An 18,603-nucleotide genomic window follows, 5' to 3' on the forward strand; every position below is an offset into this window, starting at 1 on the left:
GAAAGGTTTCCAACACTGAACACAAAATTAATAGTCTGAGCTTTATCTTAGTACGGAATCTTTTATCAAAGCTCATTTGGTGCAGTAAGTTACCTGATCCTGTAAATCTTTAAGCACAGCTTGATGTTCTCCTTGAATGCATCTTAGTCTTTGTTTATGTTCATCTAGTTCCTTTTTCAGGACATCAGTGATCTGTAGTTCATTCTGAAAATATTCAATATCCTTTTCTAACTTGTATTTTTCTGATTCACAGATTTCTAGCTGCAACTAGAGACAAAATCAATTTTAGAATGGAAAGAATCACATTGAAATCACCACGTCCAAACTAACGTCCACATTATTTTCTATAATTATATCTCACGTTATTACAAAAAAACAACAGGATGTTTTTCTCCTCAATATATCTCTTTGTTACAAAAAAAATAGGAATGCTGTTCATGTTAAAGACCATGGTCAGAAAGCTTTCCTGTTTCCTTAAACGTATGGCATGGCTAATTTATCATAAAAATAAAGCATCTTAAAAACAAAGCACCTGTATTATAATACTTGTACTCATTTATCTATTTTGAATAGAGAAAAATAAATTTGCAAATAAGGCTCAATTTTTACTTCCAAAGTTGGAAAATTCCTGATTCTCCAAACCCAACTTAGGAGAAAACCACCTGGAAGCTGTGAATGTCACTCTGGGTGAGCAGATGTTTAACAGAAATCGAGCTCACCTCCCTGAAAAATAGTGCAGAGGCGGCCATAGCGATGTGAATACTAGATGCATAGAAAAAATCCAATTGAAAGAGAAGACAAAAAACAAACAGTCTGCTCACCCTTCACGTCTCCACATTCTCTATCTATAAAACCTCATGCCCCAACCACACCACTGCCTGTTGTACTCCCCAAGCAAACTTACGCCCCTACCCACCCTACAATCACCCCTCACACCCCCGTGAGAATCCATGCCCCTCTGCCCAGTTTTCATGACCCTTATATCAACCTACAGCCAATCATAAACACACTTGCCTTGACATCCTCCAATGCCAACCCCAGTATCCACCACAGGCATACCTCAGGAGTCATACTGAATTCAAATAAAGTTCTAAGCTTTTCTTATAGACACTCAATGATAAAATCTCATTCATTACGTTCAAAGGATTTAAACTACCTAATCCTTTTCAAAATCACACATTTCATTCAAGTACATAATTTTTTTATCAGAATATAAAAATGTATAAAAACACTTGCACTCATAACCCCGCATATAAAAACTTTTGAACAATCAAACTGTGAACTGACAGCCACCAAACCTTAATAATAATAATAATCAGTTATGAAGCATGAAACCTTTAAAAATCTCTCAGATTTATGTCAACAGTGTTAAAGCAAGCACTCGTTTTTATTTTAAAATTGCAGATGCTTCAATTTAAAGGGAATTTAAACAGCTTGATAGCTTAAGTAGTTTATCCACTTTTTACACTTTCATAACTCCCTTTTTGAATTGTTAAAAGTAGATAACTTTTCTCAAAGGTATTCTGATCCCTTATCTCTTTAAAAGGATACCCACTTCCCAAAGAACTCTAATAATTAGATCTTCTCCTGAAAGGTATGAAGCTTAAGTTACATTACAGAAAACTGGGTGGCAAAAATAACATTTGACTGAAAATATTTTCCACACCGTCTTTGTGTGTGAGACTGAGTGAGCACTGTAGCATTAAATGCCAGAATGAACATGCAAATAAACAATCTTATCGCTCTAAACACACAAAATGTTTGCTGCTGGTTCTCAAATTATCCTCACATGGGGTTTAATAACGTGAGCACTTTCCTTTCAAAAGATTATTAATTATAGACAGTTTGGAAGAGAATTTTCTCGCATCCTATCTACAATAGTATAGCTAAATAGCTTCACATAACATACATTTGGAACTTTTATGCTCCCTGGTTTTCCATAGTTAGCAGCTTCAGTGAACTATGGATGTGCAAAGTACAACTCAATCACAGTCTCCCCCGCCCTTTTACAGAGAAATTAGTGGATGCTGAGTTTGGGGATGAGATTTTTGAAATGGGGCCATGTTGGAGAACCTCTTGAGCCAAAAATACTTTTGTTCTAATGCCCAATAAAGAGGTCATATTCAAAATTTTCAATGAACAAACTTAACTAATGTGGATTTCTTGAACTTGACATTTCCTTTAACAAGTGGACAATGAGTTGCAAAGAAGAGGTAAGATTAGGAATTTCTTCACTCAGAGTAGTGAGCCTGGGGAATTCCCTGCACAGGAATCTGCTAAGGCCAAAACATTCAATGTTTGCAAGAAGGAATTAAATATAGTTCTTCGGGTTACAGTGATAAAAGGGAATGAAAGTGGAAACAGAATTCCAAGGTGAATAATCAGCCACAATCATACTGAATGACGGGATTGAAGGCCTAAATGGCCTCCTCCTATTCTCTGTTTCTATGGTCATCGAAGGACAGATCCTCTGACTTGTGTATTTAAAAACTGACTCACCATCCAACAGAAAAATTCAACATCTGAAATGAAAAGACATAACCACACATATTCTGAAAACATGAAAAAACATTCCCAAATTGAATGCGTCTCCTTTGAAACAAAGGATGTGATCAACATAATGTCCCTTGGGATGTGTCTGTAAAACAAAATGTGGCTAATCAACCAAATACCTCACTATATTTGAGAAAGAAACTGAAGTTGTGAGAAGTCACATAATAAGGAAGCTATGTTTGTCCCTTTTCAATCTTTAAAGGCTGACTGCAGAACATAAGATACGGCAAGAGCGGAAAGGCATCTGTTCTTCCTTTATGGGTCCACTAATGCAGCAAATTGACCCCAGTAAAAAGACTACAAGCAACTAACTTTATGACCTGCAGAAAGTTCATCCCTTCGAGAGAATCCTGAAACGAATTTGGAATGCGGCTTCAGCTGTTGAATTCACCTAAACTACGCTTTAGGAATGAAGACGTCTTCTTCATCAGGCCTGCAACGTGTGTTTTCCAGAATAAGAAAATCATGTGAATAATTAACTATTCTTTTGCTGATAACCTGTAAAAACGCACTATTCTCATCAACTGCACTCTCTTTGTGTGTGAGACTTTGAGTGAACACTAAAGCATTAAATGCCAGAATGAACTTGCAAATAAACAATCTTATAGCTCTAAACACACAAAAAGTTTGCTGCTGGTTCTCAAATTATCCTCACATGGGGTTTACAAACTTGAACACTTTCCTTTCAAAAGATTAATAATTATAGACAGTTTGGAAGAGAATATGAGTTTCAGCAAGTTTCTCTCATCCTATGTGCAATAGTGTAGCTAAATAGCTTCACATAAAATATATTTGGAACTTTTATGCTTTTTGCTGTTTGAAATCGTAAAGACTTTGACCTTTGGCAAATGAGAAATTCTTGGACTTTTTCTTATACTGAACCTTAATGCTTTCTGTCTGATTCCTGAATTCTTCAAGTTGTGCTGAGATCAAATTCTTCTCTGCATCAAATTCCTGCTGCATTTTCTGAACCTTTTCACTGACCACGGTCAAATCATCTTGCAGCTTACGGTTATTCTCTGTAAGATCATGAATCTACAAGACACGATGATTCATTATTAAACTAATGTTGCAGCATTTCAAGAAGATTATTGATTGGATTTCCAAGTGATTTTAATGATACAAAATGCAAATACACAAAAGGTCAACTTGGAAAGGATTATCTGCACCAATATCAAAATTGTTGAGAAAGGATATGTTTTGTTAAAGACATGAAAATATGGCATTTATTCAAGTGATGGCCAAAATGTTATTTTGGATTGGCAAGACCATTCTGTTGTTATCACCTCTTAGGTTGCTTCTGCCTGGTGGCATTGTGAAACAGTTAACTTCACCATTGATCAAATTTCAAATCACTAGGAATCTACTAACATCGATATTACTAGGGCAGAATATTTAGACAGATTGGAAAGTTATCACAGATAATTAACAGGAAGTACAAAGATCCAAATAACTTTTAATTTACATTAATTTTACAGAAGCTAAACCAAGAGGACTTCATATCAGAGACTGAAATATCATAACTTAAAAATATTATAAAGACTGCCTGTTTTATTTTGATGTATGCTTGAGATCTGAAATGGGGAAAGGGGTTTTAAAAACCAAAGATTGTGAAAGTGATTGCTGTACTTCTTAAAAGTAAGCTACCAGCACTCATAAGTACTGTTTATAGCATTGTTTTCTTTATCAATGGGGATGTTTAGCTGCAGGCAAACTGACACCAGAAGGTGCATACAAAGTGAGATTCGGCCAGCAACAAGTAGCTGATTGGTCTCCGGTGCAGCGACCAATTCTTCATGCCAAAGGCTTTACGCCTGCCCATAACTATGCGATTGACTCCAAGGCAACTGAACAGCTTGTGGGTATTAACAGTATATACAGAATCCTTTGGACCTTCAATAGGGGAGGTGGTGCTTTTTTCTGAGCAGTAAAATACACCTAAAACCCGAGGAAAGCTAGTTTATTCTCCTTCACCAGTTGCTGTATGCTGTTGCTTTTAAGCAATAAACAAGGAGCTTTATGTATTGTTAATCAGTCATCTGTGCCTCCTGCAAGCAAGTGAAAGTATATAGAAAAGAGAGACCATGGAGCAGCATGCCCTGGCAAGCTGAAAGGATCACCTCAGCAAACCTTGTGGACAGAGACGATTGAACCAGCTTCCCAAACTTTCCCTCCATCCATTACACCAATTTATTTTGTGTGTATCTGTAGTGTGTGTATATCCGGAGTTTTAAAAGATAACTAGACTTTTACCAGTACAGTTATATATCGACAGTTCATAGTTGTTCACCTATAGCTAGAATCTATTTTCAATAGTAATTTTTGTTAAATACTGAATCCTGACTGTGCTTTTTGTCAACCTGAGTCTAAAAAGAGATGTAATTTGAGAAACTTTGGACATTTTGATCAGATTTTTTATTCCTGCAGGAATATCTGCCTTGATTTCCAGCATGCTACTCCAATGATTTGTGATAATATTAAAAATAACCGGATTAATCTAATGGAAAAAAATATGGCATTTCACTGTATATAATTAGTTTTCCAGGGCAAACACAGAATATACAGCACCAGTTATTAGTCAGCACATTATTAATCTAATAAACCTGTTTGTAGAAGTTATTGCACACCCTCTGAAGCAGGTGGAACTTGAACATAGGTCTCCTGGTTCAGAGGTTGAGACACAACCACTGTGCCACAAGAGCCCCACTTTAATAGGGTATCCTGTGAAGGAGAAGGGGAAAAATGAGCAGACTTTTTTTGATTTCCACATTTAACTGTAAAGTGGAACACAGAAGCAACTGTCAGTCTTTCAAGGCAATGACGGCAAGTGGCAACAGTTTTGTAGACAATACAATTGAAATATCTGGGCTAATAAATTCCTGTTCCCATTCTAAACATCAGCAAATTAGAAAACATAAAATTAATTCCTTAATCTTTGCCTGTCATATAGAGAAAATTAAGACTTAAAAACAGGTGAAGAAAAGGATGAATGAACTTCTTTTATATTTCACAAAACAGTTAGATGGGAACATTGACTGTATTGATCTGTTTTGCATAATGTCAATAATGGCATTGGATATTTTATGTTCACTCATGGTTAAAAAGTAAACTACGTTACAAACTGCACATTCCATTTTCAGTCAGGGAACAACAAATGATCTCATGCATCTCTCAAAATTATTTTAGTTGGTTGTAACAGCATGGGTTGGAATTGACCATTTTCTTTTAAACTGGAGGGTAACATGTTAAGTGGCGAGTAACATGCCACTCCAAACTGGTGAGGTAATGCAGAGTGCCTGCCATTCAGCTCACTAAAACAAATGAGGGTGAGGATCTCACCCAATCACAAGCCTTTACACTATTGACCAGCAATGAAAAGATAGATTTTGTTTTCTTCTTGTGGGGCAGGGTATGGAGAGAGGGGATTTTGAGCAAGGGAAGGCAAATGGTTTTCAGAAACCATTCCTTTGTCAGCCATCATGTCTCCAATTGACCCCAGATTTGGGCAATGGGAGGCCCTCCACCAAATTAGTAAACAGGTTGCCATAATTTCTCAGTTAGGAAGGCAGCTGATGGAGGTGGCATGTTGAAGCCCTTAATTGCTAGTAAAAGAAAGCCAGCCATAGCCCTTCTTTCTGATCTCACAGAGGTAGCTAGAGGGGATTGGGTTTCCAGGGCACAGGCGAACAATTATCTCCCCTTCTCACCATCTCTATCAAGGGGAAAATCTGTCCATTAAGTACTCAGCTACCTAGATGCCCTCTCGAAATTTCCACCACTAACCTGTGTTCTTTCTCTTTCTCCCCTTTTAAAAACTTCACTAATACAGGGGTACAGAGTATATTTCCCGGTGTCTAAATGATATGGGCAGGGGTACCCCAGATTGCAAGGTCTACAGCCTTATTATGATGACCAATTTCTAGTCCTGTTTGATTGATCACCCTCTTAATTAAGTCAAATCACCCTCTTATCAGTCAAAGTATTGAGTACGAGAGTTGGGATGTCGTGTTACAGTTGTACAAGGCATTGGTAAGGCTACATTTGGAGTACTGGGTACAAGTGTGGTTGCACTGCTAATAGGAAGGATGTTATTAAACTGGAAAGGGTGTAAAAAAGATTTGCAGGATTTCACCGAGACTGGAGAATTTGAGTTATAAGGAGAGACTGGAACTTTTTTTCCTGGAGCGTAGGAGGCCGAAGGGGTGACATAATTGAGGAATTTTAAAATCATGAGGCATAAATAAGGCAATTAGCTAAAGTCTTTACTTCAGGATAAACTACACAGGATAGGATTAAGGTGAGAGGGGAGAGATGTAAAAGGGACCAGAAGTGCAACTCATTAACACAGGGGGTGGTGCATATGTGGAATGAGCTGCTAGAGAAAGTGGTGGAGGCCAGTACAATTACAGCACTTCAAATACATTTGTACAGGCACATGGACAGGAAAGATTTTGAGGGATATGGGCCAAACGGGACTAGTTTGGTTTAGGAAACCTGATTAGTATGGATGGGTTGAGCCAAAGAGTCTGTTTCCGTGCTTTCATAGTTCCGAAGAATCTGTTTCCATGACTCCATAATGCTAACACTGAGTCAAATTTGGGATTCAATAGTCTGATGACAGAATGTAGTGAAGATAGCAAGCTAAAGTGGATACATTAATTCAAAAGTATTTTGAAGAGAATTTGGGAAAGAATATTAAATGTGGATTTACTGTTTGCGATTAGCAAAAGTCATCTAAACTAAAAAAGTTAATGAGGTATTTTGTTGAAATTATTATACCTGATCAAGAAGTGTAGTCGTTTGCAATTGTGCAACCTGTAGTTCGTTTTGTAGCTGCTTCTCAGAATTTTCCTTCATGTTTTGCACTATTGTTAGCTTAGATGTCAAATCTTGTGCTTCTTGCTGAGATTTCACTGCTGCTGTCTGCAAGTTGTTCATTTCTCTCTTTAAATTCTCCATGTCAATATGCAAATTACTCAAATCCATAGAATTTTTCTGCTTCAGTTGCTCCAGATCTATAATCTGTTGCTGAAGTTTCTCTTTCTCTTCTGTATGCATATTTAATCGCTGTTGAATTATTTGAAGATCCTTACTTAGTGTTGTATTTGTAGATTGTAGCTCCACATTTAACTCATCAGCTTTACAAAGTTGGTTGGTTAAGCGAATATTTTCACATTCTAAATGTGAATTTTGATTGAGGTAATTTCTCTCATTTTCTCTCAATTTTTCCAACTTTTCTTGGCAGATTTTCATCTTTTCTTTTAAATGGCTAATGTGAGACTGCAGCTCACTAACAGAATTTTCATAGGCTTCAGTCATTTTGACTTTTTCATTTTCAGATGCTTCAGAATTTCTTGCCAAACTTGAGCATTCAGTTTCTAATTTTTCCTGACTTTCTTGCAGTTGTTTCTCTAAAGCTTGTTTCTCAGAGTTGATGGCATTGAGGTCCATTTTCAATCGCTTCGTATTTTCAGTAATCATTTCCTTTTCTTCCTTTAATATTTCAACCTGCTCCTTTGCAGTTTCAGCTTCTAACACCATTTGCTCCATATTTTCTTCAGAGGTCTGAAGCTCCCGTTCAAGTGCTTCAACCTTGTCTTGAAGGGAGTCTGTTTTTCGTTCACTGATTTTAAGTTTTTCAGCCATATGTTGATGCTTATTATGATCTACTTCAATGCGCACTTTAAGTTTCTCAATAGCATGCCGCATTTCAGCTACTTCTGCCTCGGTGGAATTTAACCTCACTGCAACTTCACTTTTTTCTGATTTAGAGAACTCCAAAGACTGGAGTAGTTTCAACTTTTCAAGCTCTACTGCATTAAGCTTGCTCTGCAGAGCTTCAGTTTGCTCCAGAATGGATATGTTTTCCTTCTTCAGCTGATTTAGTTCTTGTTCTAATTTCTCCTTTCCTTCTCTATCCAAAACTGAATTGTTTTCCAAACAATCAATTTCCTGGATTATGATTTCTTTTTCCTTTGAACTTTTCTCCATTTGTTCAGTAAGAGCTTGTCGCTGACTGGTTAGTTTCTTCACTTCAGCTTCAAGCACCCGGATTGTATTAAACTTGTAGATTTTCTCGGCTTCAAGCTCTTGAACTTTTTCCTTTAGCCTTTTACTAGTTTGCTCCAATTCATTATTTGTCTCCACTAGAGTACTAATCTCCTGAATGAACTCATTATTTTCTGTTTCAAGCTCAGACAGCTTTTCTGCCTGAATGGAAATGGTCCTTTGACTTGATTCATGTTCTTTTTCTAACAATTGCTTTCTGATTTGTAACTTATCCAGATCAACTTCCATTTCAAGGATGTGTTTTTCCAGGTTAGCTTTATCTGATTTTGCTCGCTTCAGTTCATTTTCTAGTTCAAGGAATTGCTCACTCCTGTCTGTGTTATTCATCTCTGGACTCTCCAACATCTTGGTTGCACCAGGCAATTTAACTTTATCCACTTTCAACTGTAATGTAATATTGCTGAGCTCCTCTTCCAAAATGTTTACTTTGTCTCGAAGATTTTGATTTTCAAGAGCAGAAGACTTCAATTCATTACATAGTTGGAGCTCCTTCTCTTCAAACATTAGCATTTTCTTTTCTAACTCAGTGTAAACAGTGGTTTTATTAAATAGTTCTTTTTGATTGGTATTTAGCTTGCTATGCAAATTCTCTATCTCATGGAGTAGTTCTTCAGTTATTTTCTTATTTTCATCATTTGGAAGGAGCTGAAGAGCTTGGCCAGACTCGTGGTCCAATTGTAACTGAGATCCAACAAAGGTTTCATGGATTGATTGCTGTTCCACCAGGACATTAACTTTATCATTACCTAAATGTGTTGATTCAGCTATGCTCTGTTGTTCTGTGTTGCTTTCATTCAGTTCATTATCAATGTTGTTGCTTACATTCTTAGCATCATTATAGTAGATGGTGTAGTCTCTGGTAAATACAGGACTTTCTCCTGTTTTGCCAGATTGTAAACTGGGCTGTTTCGCCCTTTGAACATTAAAGTCAAGGGACACATTTTGTCTGGTAACAGATCCCATTTGATCAGTGATGATCATCACCTCTGTTTGATGTTCTTTTGAATCAGTATGCTTCAACTGAAAAACAAAAGTAATTATAATTTAAACATACCAATCCTTACAAAGTATAGTCAATTGTTGGTTTCAAGTATGTAATGCTAAACTTGGTATATGAATGAAATACTGTAATTATGTAGCAACATACAAGTCATAAAATAAAACAGTAAATTATCCCATATAAAGCACAGTACTAAAATATGCCTGCCATTTTATATATTTATTTAATGCTCTTCCATCTTAAACAAAACAATTGGTTCTAAAATATAAGTAATTTTGAGATGTCCACAATGATTGGTAGGTACTATGAAAGGTAATCATGTCCTTTTAAAATATACACACTGGTAATACTTTTGCAACTGGGCACATGATTAAAATGCTCAAATTCCATTCAAAATCTAGGCTAAGTTTTTAAAATGAGTTAATTATGTATATATTACTCATATATTCTTCTCAATTAAAGAGGTATGCGAGAATGAATAGAAAACATGGAATTATTCAATATCTTGCCAAAATAAAAAATATTCTATGAAATTTTCAGATTGTTGGATACACTTTCTGTACTATACTGAAGACAGTTCACAAGCTCTGATTCACTGATTTCAGATTGAGTGACAGAAGAAATACCACAAATGGGATGGATTAACCATGGTCACTTGAGAGAGAAGATTTATAGAGCTATGATTGCTATTTCTGAATGTCATATGATTGGTACTGCTACAAAGAAAGACATGCTTAGTAATGCTTATTCGATCTAACCAAAGATTGCTGTGATTTCCTCCATGAACAATAAAATATTTTTCAAGAGTTACAGCATTTACTTAATTTAACAAGTTCGCACATTATTCACACTGACATTTATAATAGACCAATGAACCACTTTCTACATATCTCAAAATTTCACAACTATTAATATTAATTTTTATTATTCACCTTATGTGGAGTACTCTCTTTGGAATGAGAGCTAGCAAACAGCAATGACTGGGAACTGAGGTCCAGAGATTGAAGCTGAACTCTCGCACCTTCTAATTCTGCAGTCAGCTGCTCAGTTTGCTGCCTCTGTGCAGCCAACTTTATTTCCATCTCAGTTGTTAGATTGGCCAACTTCAACTGCCATTCTTCAATTTCAGATGAGTGGTTTTTTTTCAGAAATTCAAGTTCTTGCTTTGTTGCAGTTAAGGTTTGATGCAGTTCCCAGGTTTCTTGATCTGCAGCAGCCTCTTTCTGTTTTTGAAGTTGTTCTCTAAGCAATGTAATACACTGGTCAGAAGAGTCAGAACAAGGTTCCAGTTCCAGAGGTTTCATTTTCAGGTGATCATCTTCAACAGAAAAGGTTGTTTGGTCACTTACAATAGAGTTGGGTGAATTTTCAATTGCGTTCAAAAGGGTTTTCCTTTTATCTGATGAATGATTCTCAATAATGTCAGCCACCTCTTTCTCTTCTGAAATGTTTTTATGCCTACATTCCAGGGATGCAATCATTACTTCTTTTATGTCTTTGCACTCTTGAGTATCAAGATCAGCACTATTGTTTGTTAAATCTACTTTACACAACAGCGATGTTTTTTCAGTTTCCAAAGCTGCAATAAGAGACTGTAACTCAGACACCATTGAGGTGAGATGTGTTTCCTGTTCTTTACTTTTTTCAAGTTCGTTCTTTAGATCCTCATTAGTTTTCTTTTGTAGAGTTATCTCTTCCATCAAAAATTCATTATGACGTTTGCTTTCAATGACATGCGAGCTCATAGCTGATAATTCAGACTGCACCTTACTGAAGTCTTTCTGCAGAAGAGCTCTTTGCTCCTCACTCTGTTGCAGTGCAACCTCCATATTACTCAAACTAATTTGCATTTGTGCTTTTAGCTCCTGTTGTTGAGAAGCAATATCACTATTTTGACTCATTAAATCACTGATACGAATTTCAGTCTGACACAGCTTCTTTTGAAGTTCCTTTATCTTCTCGTCTTTCAGATTGCATTGCCTTTCTGATTCTTGGTTTTCAGCAAGCTGGATTTGCAAGGAATGGAGATAATCAAGATCCATTTTTTGTTTATCAAATTCACTCTGCAGCTCTTCAGTTGTTTGCCTCTGTAGTGTTATTTGTTCCAGCAAAGCTGATTCTTGGTTCTTGCTTTCATTTAATTTCAAATGCATATTTTCCATCTCTGTCCGCATTGAACTTAATTCCTTCTCTAGAAGAATCCTATTCCCCTCACTATTCTGAAACTTACTCTCCACACTACTGATCTCACTTTGCATTTGTTCTACTTGAGAAATATAAGACTCTAAAGAAGCCTCTTTATCTTCAAGGTCCATCTGCAGAAGCTGAAGTCGAGTTTGAACTTTCTGAAGTTCAATTTCTTTTGTAATGACCGTGTCTTTCAATTGTTCTGAGATAATATCTTTCTCTGTAATCAACTTACAGTGGTTAACATTTTCAGACTGCACTCTTATCAAATCATTTTCAAGCTTTTCTAATTTAGTTGTAAAAATGGTTTCTTTTTCAGTTTTCTTTGTTATTAGATGCATTAATTGTTCTTTTTCCTGCAGCAATTCATTGTGATCTTCCACTATTTTGTTTTGTCTTGCGTGTGATTCAACAAGTTCTTTTTTTAATTGATCAATTTCCTCCATCTTCTCCAGCTGTAACTTGAAACCATCTATTTCTTCAAGCATGGTTTTAATCCTTTCCTCATAGTCTAGAATTTTGGCATTATATTCTGTGGAACGCTCAGTATGTTTTCTTTGCAGGTCCTCAGCTTCTGTGTTTCTCATCAATAATTCTTGTGATCTCTCATGCAACTGCATTTCCAAAAAGTTTTTGTTTTCTTCTAAAGCACTGCATTTTTCATGAAGATGTTTTAATTCTGCTTCTAAAGCAACATACTGTTGCATTAACTCAGCTTCCCTAGTTTCCTTCTCATTTATCTTCTCTAGCAATTTCTTAGTGTCACTTTCTTTCTCTGCGACTGTGTTCTGCAGTAATCTTTGATTTGCACTTAGTTCTTCATATAGAGTTTTAAGATCTTTGAATGTATTTTCTTTAGTAACAGCTTCTCCTTCATATTTTTTAGTCAGTTCTTGTAATATTGTTTCATTTCTTTTCATTTCATCAGCGAAACTAGAATTCATTTTGTTCAACTCTATATTTTCCTGCATCAAAGAATTGTTGGAATTTTTCAGTTCTTCATTTTCCTCAGAGAGCTGTATGAGTTCTTTTTCCTTCAAACTAATTAACTCCTCTTTTTCCTGAATGCACTTCTCAGACAAAAGACAAGCTTCCAGCTTTGCTTCTAATTCTTCATTGGCGACCTGCATACATTTCAAATTGCTTGCACTGGTCACAAGTTCTTGTGTAATATTTTCAATAGATTTGTTTTTCTCATCTAAAGTAGCTTGCAATGCCTCATCATGTTGCAGTTTCAGTTGATGAACTTCTTGTTCCATTTCTGTTTGCAAATCAACATATTTCTTTTCCCTCTCCTCAATTTTTTCTTCAAGTTCTTCTCTCTGTTTTAATAGAGCTTCACATTTGTTCTCAACCTCAGATCGTTGTTGTTTTTCAAGATTCAGTAAAGATTCTTGAGACGTAATCTGCTCCTTGAGGATGGAAATATCATGTTGGTAAATTTCTAATGTTGACTTTATATTTTCAATTTCAAGTTTGTCAAGTAAAACCTTTTCATACTCCTGCATTACATGCGTTTTCTCTGCTTCAACTTTAGCAAGCTGCCCTTCAAGATTATTTGTGGTTTGCAAAATGTTGTCCTTCAAGCTCAAAATTTCTGTTTCTTTAAGTTCAATTAAGCACTCTTTTGACTTCACCAGATTACTGACATTTTCATAATCAGCAATCAATGCACACTGAGACTCTTCAAGTTTCACAACTTTGCTTGTTTCTTGTTGCAAATTTTTCTCCAGTTCAGCGATCTGTGCGGTGAGCTGAGAAATGCTCAAGTTCAGGTTTTCTATTTCCTTTCCATTCTTTTGCTCTTGCTGCTTTGCTTCTTTCATGAATTCTTCAAAGGATTGCCTTTGTGTTTCTAACTCAGAAGTTTTGCTGTCTAGAATTTGCTTGAGATCATCAGTCTGGCATTGCAAATTCTCTTTTTCATCCTCAACTGACCTAAGTTTTTCTGCTTGCTTTTCACTTTTGTGCTGATGAACTTCTAGATTCTGCTCATGTTCTTGATTTTTTTTCAAACTCATTTCGAGCTTATGTTCTAATTCTTTAATTTTGTTATTCATCACCTCCTTTTCACTTTGAAAAACATTCATAACATGCATATTTTCCATCTTCCACTGAGCCAGAGAATTACTTTCCTCTTTTAGTTCTTGAAATGCCTTTTCCTTTAGATGTATATTTTTTTCTAGTTCTTCAATTTCATTTGCCATTTTTTGAACTTTGATATTTAGCGGTTCCATGCTTTTTTCTTTCTCTTTCAGGCCCTTACAAGCAGAATCAAGTGCCTGTTTCAACTCTTCCATATTTATACACATTGACTTGCTTTGTTCATCTAAATTGTGTTGTAGACTTTTTATCTCAGCTTCTTGAGCACTGTTCTTACCTAAAAAGATAACAGGTGTGTAAATATCAAAAGCAATAACTTTGTCCACAAATCAATACTCAAGACAAAAAGAGGAAGTGACAATGGGCTTCCAATAGAGTTAATTAATATTCGAAACATTATGTCTACCACATTTGTTAAGGAGGAGGACTTCCTTTGCGTGTTACGATTAAAGTTGTAAATATGTTTAATTTACAAACACAAATTAGTTCACGAGAGTATAGCTTCTACAAAGTACTTAACTTGCAGGAACATGTGGGGCTGATGACACGAGTCTGACCCACAACAATCATTCCTGCAGTAAGTTTCTGTAGTTTGAGGAACTTTGAGAGACAATGAACAATAGTCCAAGCTTTGGACACTGATGTTTCAGGAATGGAGAGGTTTATTTCAAAGTAAGGGAGGAGAATATGACTGTGAATTAGGCAAGTATGGGTTTCCATTTGAGAAGCCTCACCCTTTGCACTTTCCCAGCAAATACACAAGTTCAAATTTTCCAATGGTGGCACTATTATTGAACAAGTTGTACATAGGAACCTTCAGGAATCCTTTTCGTAGCACACCCCAAAGGAATTGCAGAGGATGTCGAGTTTTCTGCTGGGCAATTTATCTACAGCTGGATGTCTCTGAAAATCTTCATTTGAATTGAGAGTTCAGCATGTTCCAATGAAAGTAAGTAAACTAATTACTCAGAAAACGTTTGAATATTTAATACATGGTTTAACTCATGAACAACTATTTGATAGGGGCTATAACTTACCTCACACACACTCCCTGATCTAACCCAAACCCCTCCATTCTACACATAACAAATTACTTTACATATGCTATGAGACAATGAGATTCATTAATCCAAAGTAATAATCATACAAGAGCTGGGAAATTTGATAAAAGAACAAACTGAGAGGCTTTGTACCTGAATGTAAGACTTATTTGGTGACAGGTACAGAGATGTGATTGCAAGGAGGCCACATTTTGGAATTGAATGTCCAAGGATACTCAGTATTCCAGAAGGACAGGCAGGAAGGAAAAGGAGATAGTGTAGCTTTGTTAGTAAAGGATGACATCAGTACTATAATGCAAAATGAGATAAACTTTCAAGGTAAACACCTGGAGTCTGTCTGGGTAGAGATAAAAAACTGCAAGGTAAAGAAGTTCCTGGTGGAAGTAGTCTGTAGGTCCACCAAAAGTAGTTGCACAGTGAGACATTGTATAAACCCCCAGGATTTCCTGGTTTATAAGAAATATTCATCAATCATGATGGGTGATTTTAAAATGCACACAGACTGGATGAATTAAATTGATAGAAGTAGCCATGAAGGAGTGTTAACTCAATGTACGAGAAATTGTTCCCTGGAGCAACGTGTTTTAGAACCAATCTGGAAGCACTTTTTTTTGGATTTGGTAATATGTAATGAGGTGGGATTAATTTCTCATTGTAAAAGATTCTCTAGTGAAGAAGTATCGTACCACGCTATGATTTCAAATTCACCTGAACAGCAAGTAATTGGAGCCCCACATTAGTATTTTTGAGTTAAACAAAGGCAATCACATAGGCATGAGGAAAGATTGGCTTGCTCTTCCAGCACCACTGATCCAGATTCAAATTGATTGGGCAGAAAGACCATATGGTAAGATAGTTGATAAGCTGTGTCAGGTGTTTAAGGAGATATTCAATTGCTCCCAAAATATACTCCAGAAAGGAAGAGAGATTGGGGGCGGGGGGGGGGTTGCGAAGAAACTTCCATGACAAAGCAAAGAACTTAAATATTCAAAACACTAATGCCAATGACAGGCTGGAGGACTGTGAAACTTTGAAGATCAACAAAAAAAAAGTAACAGAGATAGTGGATTCACCAGTTACACAATTCCAAAATTCCCTGGATATGGGACATGTCCCACTGGAATCAAAAAATGCGAAAATAACATCTTTATTCAAAGAGGGAGGGGGAGGCAGAAAGTAGGAACTATAGACTAGTTAGTTTAACTTGTGTTATCAGGAAATTGTCAGAATCCATTATTAAGAAAGTAATAACAAAGACATTTGGAAAGTCAAAACACAATCCATCAGAGTTAGCATGGTTTTATGAAGGGTAAATTATGTTTGACTAATTTGCTTGAGTTCGTTGAGCAAGATGCATAATGGGGATGCTGGTGATGTGGTATTTTGGACTGTCAGAAGGTAATTGATAAGATACCCCACAAAAAATACTACACAAGGTAGGATCACAAGGGTTTGAATAATTTATTCACTTGGATAGAGGATTCAGTAGTCATCAGAAAGCAGAGAGGCAGGATAAATTGTTTTTTTCTGGTCAGCAAGATGTAATTATTGGGGTACCATACGGTTTGGTGTTTGAGCCCCAACTACTTACAATCTACATTCATGACTTGAATTCAGGGATACAAAGTATTGTAGAAACCAATTGCAGATAACACTAAAAATTAGTGGGAAAGTAGATTGCAATTAAGAAATTTACAAATGAAATATGGATAGTTTAGGTATAGGGATCAAAATTTGGCAGATAGGTTTAATATGGATGAGTGTGAAGTTATCCATTTTGATCAGAGGAATAGAAAAACAACTTATTATCCAAGTGGAGACAAATATCAGAGTGCTTCAGTGCAGAGGGATCTGGGTGCCCACATGCAAAAATCACAGAAAATCACCTGCAGGTACAGCAGGTAATAAACAAGTTAAATGGAATTTTAGCAATTATTGCTAAAAGAAAATATAAAAGTAGAGAAGTATTGCTGCAACTGTATACGGAACTAGTGAAACCGCACCTTGAGATTTGCATACAATATTGGTCTCCTTGAGAAGAGACATAGCTGCACTAGAGGCAGTTCAGAGGAAGTTCACCAGATTGATTCCACAGATGAGGGATTCTTAAAAAGAAAGATTGAGCAGTTTAGGTGTATTCTTTGGAGTTTAAATGAATAAGAAGAGATCTAATTGAGATACACAAGATGTTAAACAGTATTGATAAAGTAAACATAGATAAAGTGTTTCCTTACATGGGGCAATCTAGAATGAGAGATCATTGTTTCAGTATATATGGGGAGCAAAATTAAAAGAGAGGAGGAAAAATTACTTCTTTCAAAGGGCAGTGATGTTATGGAATTCATTGCTCTAGAGTGTAGAGGATGCTGGGACATTGAGTAAATTTAAGGAGGAGATAAACAGTAATTAGTAATGAATTGAAGGGTTATGGACAGCGGGCAAGAAAGTGGAATTTAGGCCAAGATGAGATCAGCTGTGACTGTATTAATTGGTGGACAGGGCTTCTAATTTTATATTCTTATAAAGGCTCCTCAGAGAAAGAGTGATCCTATAATAGAATTTTATGTTCAGTTTCAAATGAGAAATTTAGGTCTGAAACTCATGGCTGAAACTTAAATAAATGAATTATACCATAATATAAAAGATGGACTGTGTATATAGATGAGGAAAAATAGGTTAAGATTTAAGATGGTTAAGTAATGGTTGGCATTTCAAGAGGTCAGTTCATTACTCCCAACAAAGATGCATTTCATTGAGAAATCAACATCTGAGAAGGGCAAACCATTCATAGCTAAATGAAAAAGTTAAGGATGTTATCAAATTGAATGAAAAGCATACATTGATTAGAAGAACTCAGTGTTGCGGGAGCAATCTATTATTATGGATCCAGGATTGGCAAATGGAAAAGTAAGTGGCGAGAACATCAGAAAGTAGGAGGGGTTGATGGGGATCTTGCCCATTGGCGGGACAGCACCATGTCACCTCTTTCCAGAAAAGCATCCACATTAAATGCCTGAGGGCAACAGCAACTACTGTAGTCTGCAGAGCTCTGATGGAGATAGCTTTGCAAGTTTCCAGAGTGGAAAGTATCTGCAATCTTAACTTCCCTCTTGCCCAATTAAATTCTCTCTTCATCATAGGAGGAGATTATTAAGATTATAAGACAGTGAAATATGAAGCCAGGTACAATACAAATTAGATATACAAAAAGAATTTTGATCTTTACTGAAAAAGGAACTGAAGCATAAAAGGAGGAAAGTGTTGTCATAACTGTTGTGAGATCAAATCTAGAGTACAGTATGCACTCTGGATTTAAGGAGAAATAAACTTACATTGAGACAATTCAGAACTTGTTAGGTTGATACATAGAATGAAGTGATAATGTTAGATCCATGGTTTTTGGAGTTTATAAGAATGAGGTGACCTATTAAATTCTAAAGGAGCTTAACAAGCATGGAAACGGAAAGGACATTTTCATTGTAAGGGAATTTAAACGGGGAGTAATTTCAGAAAAAGGACTTTTGTATTGAGATGGATAAAAGGCTGAATTTCTTATCAAGTCAGAGTTATATAGCATGGAAACAGACCCTTAAGTCCAACTAGTCCACACCAACCATATTACCAAACTAA

The 18,603-nt window shown here is 36.2% G+C and overlaps 1 protein-coding gene across 3 annotated transcripts in view; it reads right to left on the bottom strand.

The window, feature by feature from the left end:
• The window catches only part of cenpf (centromere protein F), a 94,445-nt gene that overhangs the window by 29,248 nt on the left and 46,594 nt on the right, over nucleotides 1-18,603 (bottom strand). For all 3 annotated transcript variants that reach the window (XM_060831467.1, XM_060831468.1, XM_060831469.1), the window contains exons 12-15: nucleotides 10,555-14,189; nucleotides 7,333-9,642; nucleotides 3,436-3,588; nucleotides 94-267 (exon numbers count right to left, since the gene is read on the bottom strand). In XM_060831467.1, coding sequence (XP_060687450.1) covers nucleotides 94-267; nucleotides 3,436-3,588; nucleotides 7,333-9,642; nucleotides 10,555-14,189 — 6,272 coding nt within the window. The remainder of the gene's footprint in view (nucleotides 1-93; nucleotides 268-3,435; nucleotides 3,589-7,332; nucleotides 9,643-10,554; nucleotides 14,190-18,603) is intronic.

Source organism: Hemiscyllium ocellatum, chromosome 10, assembly GCF_020745735.1.
Source record: "Hemiscyllium ocellatum isolate sHemOce1 chromosome 10, sHemOce1.pat.X.cur, whole genome shotgun sequence".
In the NCBI taxonomy this organism is placed as follows: Eukaryota; Metazoa; Chordata; class Chondrichthyes; order Orectolobiformes; family Hemiscylliidae; genus Hemiscyllium; species Hemiscyllium ocellatum.